This window comes from Mytilus trossulus, chromosome 4 (genome assembly GCF_036588685.1).
Source record: "Mytilus trossulus isolate FHL-02 chromosome 4, PNRI_Mtr1.1.1.hap1, whole genome shotgun sequence".
Taxonomy (NCBI): Eukaryota; Metazoa; Mollusca; class Bivalvia; order Mytilida; family Mytilidae; genus Mytilus; species Mytilus trossulus.
The window spans coordinates 70,258,501-70,268,685 of NC_086376.1; the positions used below are offsets into that span (position 1 = coordinate 70,258,501).

Sequence of the window (10,185 nt, forward strand, 5' to 3'; positions counted from 1 at the left end):
TAAGTGGACAACAACGGACACTTGTCCCTGTTTTTTTTATCCACTGTATTAAGGTAGCACAATACAAAGATTTTTTTACTTCCAATCACTAACATTTGAAATGCTGTAACTTTCTTATGAATGCATAGAAAATAATAAAAGAGGTACATATAGATAGATAAAAGATTAATCTTTTAAATGAATGTAATATTTTTATTATGCAATCATTATGTAATCAATTGTTATGTAATTAGTGGCAAAATCTGGGTAAGGTCACTTGAATGAATTAAGCTCTTTCATCTCTTTAACTATACAGAAAATTTTAACGAAATCTTAATCAACACATCATGGGCTTCAAAAGGGTGTCTCAGATTGTCTCTATGGTATTCTATTCTCTCATAAATCTTCAATTAGTGAAACATCCTAACCACATACAAGAAGATAATGTTTAATTAGGTGTAAAATTTGTTCTATACATTCTATCTGAAATCTGAGACACCCTTTTGTAGATAATGGCCATAGGAACAACATATAATAAAATCAAGCCTCTAGGGATACCTATGCAGAAGCTAATTTCATTTGAAAGTGGAAATTTGGTGAAAAATATTTTAGACACCGTTAACATTATAATTGGTTACATAATTGTTGCATAATGCTAACATTGCATTAATTTGAAAGAGTAATCTGTTAGCTATCCAAAACTACCACTTTTATAAATTTTCAAGCATTATTAAGAAAGTTACAGCATTTTAAAACTTGGTAGTTGGAGTTATAAAATCTTTGTATTGTGCTACCTTAAAGACAATAGACAATATTTTATTCGCACAAACACATTTACATTAAATGGTTATGGCATACAAAATTAAGACAATAAACTTACAATAGTTAAATTGATTACAATTATATTAGAGTGACAGTGGTATTAATTCACAGCAAAGAAGAAAAAAGGCTATAAATATCAACAGTTAACACATTATTAATGTTCATGAACAATTGAAAAACGAACACAAACAAAAATTAGGTTGGCATTGCATATTAAAAGAAATACAAGTTATACAGATGTTCTAAATAAAAGACAATCATTAATATACTTTATGGTGATTTTTATAATGACTGGTAGACTGCTATTTAAAAGTACAGTCAAATGCTTAAGGGGGCTCGCGGGTCTAAATCATTTTTTTAATTTAATATAAGATATCGCTATATTTTTCTATAAATTAACTTTATCTTATACCTAATAGAAAAATGAAATAAAATTATAGGGTCACCGTTCATTTACGCTCACAATCTGTCTTCGAAAGAAGCATACATTTTTTGCTAATGTCCCTTTTTTCTGTTGAACTAATAGGAGAAATAGCGGTAATATAGAAATTAAAAAAGAACTAAATTACAGAAATCGCTAAAATTTTACAATTATTTAGTTTATGTACAGCTTATTCGAAAACAACAATAAAAAATATAGGTCACCGATGAGTTAAAAAAGATATTTAAATTTTTATGCCAAAAAATGGCATTTTTGCACCAAAGGGAGATAATTTGGAGCTTTTTCAATGATATCTACATTTTAAAAGTCACCTGGGGCCAACAAGTATTGATTTTTTGGAATATATTTTGTGCCATATGATAAAGTATCAACTTCTTAATGTAATTAATAAAATTTGTGATGAAAAATAATCGTTTGATTTTTTTCTGAAAATTTTATACCCGCAAGCCTCCTTAAGTGTTATAGTGGACTGCAATTTAATAAAATTGAAATTAAGATTTTTATTAATATTTTGTATATAGGTATCCCTTAATGATGTATAGCATGGACAGATTGAGAAGAAATGGTATTCATCCTCAATTTCTTGTCTGTTACAGGATAAGCAAATGCGTTTACTTCTTTCAATGTTGGTAAAACGCCCTCTTTCATTTAAACAACGTCATTTTTTTTTCACTGTTAATTTTGAAAAGAATTGATATGTTTTGATTCAAACAATTTCTAATAAGAAAGGTAAATAAAAGCATCTCAGAAAAAAAAACTCTTAATACGAGAAACAAAAATAAAGGAACTACTTCCTTATTCAAATTGTTCCATCCTTAATTTCAATTAAACTTTTCTTTCCTTCTGAACTGATTTTTTTCTGTTCCTCTTTCATTGATATTTTTTATGCTATTTTCACATTTCTTGATCAGTGTTAGAAAATTATCTCTCCTTACTAGTGAAAAATCTGTTATTGGCAAATGATTGGTCGAAATTTAATTGTGATTTTAAATTTTCTTGGTTTCTTCTGATTTTTCCTATTGTGATGTCATGAAAAAAAGTGACAATGCTGGATGCATGATGACATCACATAAAAAATACACAACTTTCTTCAAATCTTTGAAAAGGAAGTACAAAAATCATTAGAGAAACAGATTCCACCACTGTAACTTGTATGTTACGATATTTCTCCACTCTGAACAGTTAAATTTTAATAATTTTAAAAGCTCAGCAAGCTTCGCACTTTCAATATTAAAATTAAATGGTCTCGAGTGGAGAAATATCATAATGAACTCTTTACAGTTGTGGAATATCTATTTCTCTAATACTTACTTGATTTATCCTTTTCCTCACAATGTGGTTGATTATTTTTATTTAATCATCATGCGCTATATGTTTGATGTCAGTTCTTCATTGGTCGAAATTTGATTATAACCTCAAATTTTCTTGCTCTCCTCTGAAATTCCCATTGTGATGTCATGAAAGAATGAGATCATGCCTGATGGCATCACATAGAAAGAATATATCTGTTTGCAGATCATTCAAAAAGAAAAGTTATGTTTGTCCTCATATTGTCTTAAAATCATTAGAGAAACAGATTCCACCACCAAATCTCATACAATATAATCTTTAGCCACTCTTGACTGTTAAATTTAAATCGCACTTGATGCAGTGGTAGAATCTATATATGTGTCATCTTTACCTTTTATAGCATTTTGATGTTTTGTACACTTTTCAGGTTTTTACAGAATTATATTATATACATTTATTGAATATATAATTGTCATATAAATAATGCATTGTAAGTTTGAACACAGAAAAAAAAACCCAACATACATATTACTGTACTATGCATTCCTTGTGCCAAAAAGACGAGTAACCACAACCAAATAACTTTGTTGGTACAATTGTAGGACATCTTTTGTGATATGGATGCATGTATATCATGGTAATTTTTTTCATCACCTTACTAGTAAGTATTAGCCTCACAAATAACTTTTAGAGGCGGATAAACAATAAAAGCACTGTTCCTTTGCTTTTTGTGAGCTTTTTTTTGTTGTTGTGCATGTACTGATTTCATGTTATAGATAGATAACCTATATCCATGTTTTGTCTATAATGTAACAATCATATGTAATATTACAACAAAAATTATCATTAAATTACATTTCTGAAGGAATAATTGAGGTATTGTAACTTTAATTCTTCTAGGCGTTTATGCATAAAGGGATGATTTAGGTTTTTATTAGACAGAAACCAACCAACACAAAGTCATAAAAGAAGTAAAACATACAAGTGTTAACATATGATTGTCAACAATAGACAAGTTGTCAATAAATTTGATAGAAACAATAAATATTCTGTTTTGATGTGATGAACTAAAATGCACAGTATGACAAAGACTTAGAAAATAGGTGAGGTAATGAGGAATATTTGTTAGAAGTGCTAGAAGATCTAGAATGGGATGTAATCTAAACACTCTTTCAATACTTGTCAGAAGTGACTTTCACCTAAAATTTGTCTAGGGGCAAAGTAATGAAACATCTTGGATAATAATTGATATCAAAACGAGTAGTATACATTGATTGAAGGTACACGAACAAAGTGAAATATGACATGTATCAAGCAATCGTTTCAATACAAATTCTAGCTGTGACTTTGACCTTTCAAGTAAGAACTTTAGCAATCTTTTCTTTATCTGTATTGTTGATAGCTCTCTGACATATACTTCACTCTTTTATTTATTTCTTATGTAAGTGCTTGTGTGTATCTCACATTGCTATTTTACCAAAATGTATTTAAGGGGCATAATATCAATATTTCAACTGTGGTCATATTTGTTTAACGAGGATTTCACAAGTTATGAGCACTTTCTAAAGATTACTTGTATTACCTTTGTCTATTTATTTTGCTCATTGTTGAATGCCTTATGGTAAACCTGACCTTTAAATGTACAACATATTTGAGTCATTACCTTGTGTTGTTCGATTTCTGTACATTGGATTATACGGTTATACCTCACATTCAATTTATCTATAATGATCTTTGATGGTTCACCACTGATTGGTTTACACCAGTAATTTGAGCAATTATGGAAATTTTCAAATTTAAGACAGACTGACTGAATGTATCCTGCATTTTCTTATTTTCTTTGAATTTTGAACTCTTAACTTTACTGGCAAAATAAACAGTAATGCAGTTTTAATTCTCAATTTTTATTCACGTATCAGTATACTGTATATATTTTGGCTGTACTTTTGCTACTTTTCTGTGTTCTATTGCTAATGTTTTTGGACATTTCATTTCACACCAACTGATTGGATCCATATTAGCACCTGAAATGTAAAAGTAATTTTAGTGTTAAAAAAAATAAATCAAACCTGCCCACTTTAATTTTCTTTCTACATTATTTGTTGGTACAATATTTTTTTCATTGGCTTGCTGTCTTTTAAATAATACATTGTATATATACTCCACATCTGTCTGTCCTAAACCTGTAATCCAGTGATTGTCTTTTGTTTTTCTGTATACTCTATAAGTTTTCCATTCATTGTTGTAATACATGTACAAATCAGGTTGTTGGTTTTTTTCTTTTAAATTGTCACATTTTACTATAGTGGAACCTTAATTAGTTTACTATATGGTATGGGTAAAGGTCATTGTTCAAGGCCATACAGTCACCCATAATTTTTAACATCTTTGTCCACTATTCCATTCGTGGCATGGGTATTTTTTCATAGGCAATCATACAATATCTCTTTATTTTAAATACTAAAAGATAGCTGATTGTGTTTTATTGCATCAAATGGAATACTGTTTATCGGGTTATAATTTAATTTTGAATGTAATGCATGTTATTCAGTGTGAACCCCAGTTTTTATGCTATTTCTTCATAAACCGAAACAAATATTAGTCATTCCTTAATTGCTCTTGGTTTTAATCTCAAAATGGGACAGTTAAAGTTAAATCTTTGCTGTATAAATATAAGTAGATGTGGTATGTGTTTATTTTTTAGACTTTTATGGCCTTGCACAATGGAGTTAAGTAAAGAAAGAGGAAAATATTGTGTAGGGTTAATTTCACAGTAAAATTTAAGTATTAAAAAAGCAAAAAAAGACCCACACAAATTTCTTGATATGCAGTGTTATATGAATATCAATGATCATATGTTTTTATAGGAACATTTCTAATACACATACAACTGTACTCAATCTGTCAACAAATGGACATGGACAACATTCTAAATTGTTGGTTTTATAAATAACTCAATTCTACATGTAATTTCACTTAAAATTGATTTAATAAAACAAATGTAATGAAATTTTTTCCATAAATAGCTGCAAATACATAAATCTACAAACAAAAGGTTTACCTGCTTCACTTGTAGCCATGACAACACCTAATTCATTTTCTGCTGTAGTTAATAAATATGAATGTGCATCACCTAAAGATAACTGAGAAATGTTAAAGAAAGGTAAACATGGTATTATTTAAAATTGAGAATGGAAATTGGGAATGTGTCAAAGCGACAACAACCCAACCATAGAGCAGACAACCCGAAGGCCACCAATGAGTCTTCAAAGTAGCGAGAAACTCACGCACCCAGAGGCATCCTTCAGCTGGCCCTATAACAAATATGTATACTAGATCATTGATAATGGATTCATACTAAACTCCAAATTATACACAAGAAACTAAAATTAAAAATCATACAAGACTAACAAAGGTCAAAGGCTCCTGACTTGGGACAGGTGCAAAATTGCAGCGGGGTTATTTTCTTTTTATCTTTTGCTGGGCAGTGATCTAAATTAAAGAGGAAGGCTGAGTGCAAAGAGATCCAGCATGACAACATGCCATAAAAAGGATACAACTCTGGCAACAATAATATCTCCTGGTCTGAATGACTTATACATCTCAACCTGTAATTATAAATCTTTAATTAGCAAATGATAAACACACTCAAAATTCATGTTAAATCAATTTATCGTAAAATATCATTGCCAAGTTGTCTTGTAGTACAATTTAATATCAAAGAAGTATCACAGGCAGTTTAATTTTTACTCCAATGTATGTGGGACTAATGACAGATCGTACTGAGCACCTGATGTTGGCTGTTGTACATTTTTGCATTGCCTCATAAGTTTATGTTAAGAAGGACACTTTGTGGTTTTAACTTGTTTAATTGTCTCATGGCATGATTGCAACTATTCTCTCTAGGTAACATTCTTAAATTACTTGTTTTAAAAAATATCCTCATCATATCCCTATCTATTCTTTTAAGGGTACTTTAATGATTTAGGTTATAGGTCACATCAATGATTTGGACAACTGATAATTACAATACAGACACGCTTGTTGTTTCAGCAATGTAACAGGTGTTACAATCATGAAATTCATAAATTTAATTTATTTATATGCTTGTGCTCTTTCTTTTCAAATCTAGAAAGACTTTGCTTACTTGTTTAAATCTAGCAAAATGGTATCATTTGATTCATGTAGGTCATACATATATAATTTTGTTTTTTGAACTTTTGTTGTAAGATTCTGTCACAATGATGTTTGTCAAAATGTTCTTTAATCATAAAAGTTCATAAAATTCAAGATCTATGTTCATACTTTACCTTATCTTTTTCTGTGGCTCTAACATCTTCTTTCCTGAAACCATAAATATTTTCTTTCCATCACTTTATCATTAAAAGGTGTAAATCAGCAAAGTTTTAACTTTAAGCAGTTGATATTGTATTAAGAATACAGGATTACATTATTGAAAACTATATTGTAATATTAATGAACTTATAGAAATAAATGAAGTGGTGTTAAACCACTGTGCCAGGCTAGGACGGGTTGAGTGCTCATAACATGCTAAGCCCATTCTGTATGTGCATTTCCCAAGTCAGAAGCCTGTTTTTCAGTGGTTGTTCATGGTTGCTGTCTTGCATATCTTTTTTCAATTAGTTTATGCATCAGTCATACCACTGCTTTTCTGGTTAAATTTGTTTCACATTTAATTATGAAGGGGTTGACTAAATGATTTTTATATTGTCTGTTAATACCTGATTTGTCCTCTGAATGGTTCCCTGAGACCTATTTTCCCTACACTGAGTATCAAACACTTGCAAAACCTTGGATTCACATTTGTGACCTGTAAAAAATCAAATATGAGGAACTTCATTTTACAAGTGAAATACAGATTTTTAATATATATGTAACATATACAATTTGTTTGATAGCAAATTGCAAATTAATTTAATATTTTTATTAACATCAATCAGATTATATATGGCATAAAACAAACAAACTTACCAAAGTTACTGTTCAAAGGGAGATAACCAAAGTTTTGTTAAAGTTTTTGTTGATAAATTATTTTGTTTTATATCCCTACAATGGAAAAGTGATATATACATATAGATATATACATGTAGAGTTGTCACTGACTCAGACGTACTTATAAATATAATTATTTTCTGTGACTGTATCTTACATTAATTTGTAGGATCCTTTACTATAGATAATTGAGCTGATCTGTAACAATAACATCTCCATGCCTTATACAAATGTATATCATTTACTGTAGTACGCCGCTAGATTAAAACTGATGAGGATAGGTAACACACGTCCACTGAAAGCTTTATTAATGTAGAGCCCAGGTGGTCGTGTGGTCTAGCGGGAAAGCTGCAGTGCAGGCGATTTGGTGTCACGATATCACAGACTCACAGTAGCATGGGTTCTAATCCCGGCGAGGGAAGAACAAAAAAAAAAAGATCTAACATTGTTGGGTTGATGTTTAGGCGAGTTGATATATATATATTTTGATAATGTACATCATAGAAACTCAAGTTTTACGGTTATGTTATGGGTGTAAAGGAAAATTGTTTTTTAAATTAAGTAGAATGAAGAGGAAAAAAGACGAGAAGAATAATACTAATTTAGCTGCACATGGATATAAAATCTTTGACTTTCTTATGTTAACTATTCACACCTACCCTAGCTGTAACTACAGCATCCACTGATGGTACCACATTCTGTTCTATATCTCTCTTTACTTCTATTAACACCTTAAAATATTAATATCAGAATAAATCAATTTTCTGTCATGTACAATATGGTCAATTAGAAATCTTACATTCCTACAACTACATCATTCTGATCATGTTTTGTGAAATAATATTATTCTATGATTAATGGCATTCATAATTAGACTAAATGACAAATAAAAAAAAACATTTTTATTCTGTGGTAATATACCTTTACAATACATAGAAACTTTTTTATATATAGATAGGACCGTTGGTTTTCCTGTTTGAATGGTTTTACACTAGTATTTTTGGTGCCCTTTATAGCTTGTTGTTTGGTGTGAGCCAAGGCTCTGTGTTGAAGGCCGAACCTTGACCTATAATGGTTTACTATTATAAATTGTCATTTGGATGGAGAGTTTTCTCATTGGCACTCATACCACATCTTCATTTATATATTTCATCACTGTAGAGCTGCTGACCAAGTATGAAGTCATTTTGTTCAGTAGTACAAAAAATTGTGATTGAACTATTTGTTTTTTATATCCTAGTTCTTTGGTCTCTGGTGGACATTGTGGTTTATTGTCTCATTGGTAACCATCCTCCTCTTCTTATTTTTATTTCATAGGTCATCAGTCACTAAGACTTGGTGATATTTGTCTTGTTTGGTATCTTATATTTGCATAATCATTGTTTTGTTTTTTTAATAAACAATGATATTTTATTTATTCCAACCAAACAGTGCTATTTTTACCTGCCCATCATCTGTTTTATCTGTTTTAAGGTATCCAGCTATACTGGAGTATATAAATCCATTCCTTTGATAAGTACCATTTCCAGCAGTTGTACCATTTTCAATATGACATATTCTTTGACCTGCATAAATATATTAAAAAACAAGAAAAGCATTACTTTCATGTAATTTTAAAGGATTTTGCCTTAAATACAAACATACAAAATATTATCTTTTATAGAACACATGAAACCATGCTGAAGTTTAAGTTGGGTGAACATTTATAGTTTTAGACGTCATCATGGTCATGAAGTGGATGTATGCAATCCTGTACATCTTTTGTAAAATTAAAAATTAAATCCTGTGAAAAGATAGATTATCTGCACAGGGAAAATGGGGTAAAATTTCTAATTTGGCATTAAAGTTAGAAAGATCATATCATAGGAAACACGAGTAGCAAGTTTCAAGTTCATTGGACTTCAACTTCATCAAAAACTACTTTGACCAAAAACTTTAACCTGAAGTGGGAAGGACGATCTGATAAACGAACGGACGCACAGACCAGAAAACATAATGCCCATAAATTGGACTTCAACTTCATCAAGAAATACCTGGACCAAAAACTTTAATCTGAAGTGGGACGGACAAACGGACTGACGCACAGACCAGAAAACATAATGGCCATACATGTAAATGGGGCATAAAAATACTAGAAGTTGTGTGTATTGGCTATCCCAACAGTTATTATTATCTATGAATCAGCACAGGTTTGATGTGGGTATTTTCATTTTGGCATATACTCTAGATATGTATCATAAAATATTCTGACAATAGCAGAAATGATTTTCGGAATTTATACGGAGACAATTTAGATTTTAGAATTTGTTACTGCCATACTGCATGTACTGTGATATTTGATTTGCTCTATCTATCTATCTTCATATTTCCGCACTCAGTCACAACTTTGACTATTACGTGCCGTTTTATATATCACATAAAATGATATGTATTCACTTGAAAATTAATTGCTTATGATTTTGTGCGTATAATAGTTTAATTTTTACTGTAAAATATGACAGAAATCAGTTGAATTTGAGCATGTTTACCTGGAACACAAATCCTGGGCGCAGACATATTGGATTGTTCTATTTCATGGGTGTGAATGTAGAATGTACTAAGTTGATGCAGGATTTTTCATTTTTGCATTGTTCACAATG

The 10,185-nt window shown here is 30.3% G+C and overlaps 1 protein-coding gene across 1 annotated transcript; it reads right to left on the minus strand.

Moving 5' to 3' along the window:
• Positions 1-4,421: 4,421 nt before the first annotated feature.
• LOC134715856 (exosome complex component CSL4-like) lies at positions 4,422-10,176 on the minus strand. Its single transcript, XM_063578367.1, has 8 exons — positions 10,075-10,176; positions 8,990-9,111; positions 8,206-8,277; positions 7,276-7,364; positions 6,844-6,877; positions 6,091-6,141; positions 5,595-5,676; positions 4,422-4,557 (listed from the first exon to the last, which is right to left on the minus strand). Exons 1-8 carry the CDS (start codon positions 10,100-10,102, stop codon positions 4,442-4,444), a joined length of 594 nt encoding a protein of 197 aa, XP_063434437.1. The 5' UTR covers positions 10,103-10,176; the 3' UTR covers positions 4,422-4,441.
• Positions 10,177-10,185: the final 9 nt, after the last annotated feature.

Coding starts and splice junctions, on each gene's coding strand:
- LOC134715856 (XM_063578367.1), bottom strand. CDS start 10,102: ATGTCTGCGCCCAGGATTTGTGTTCCAG. Junction 6,142..6,843: donor GAGCCACAGAAAAAGATAAG/GTAAAGTATGAA, acceptor TTATAATTACAG/GTTGAGATGTATAAGTCATT. Junction 4,558..5,594: donor CATGGCTACAAGTGAAGCAG/GTAAACCTTTTG, acceptor TTTACATTTCAG/GTGCTAATATGGATCCAATC.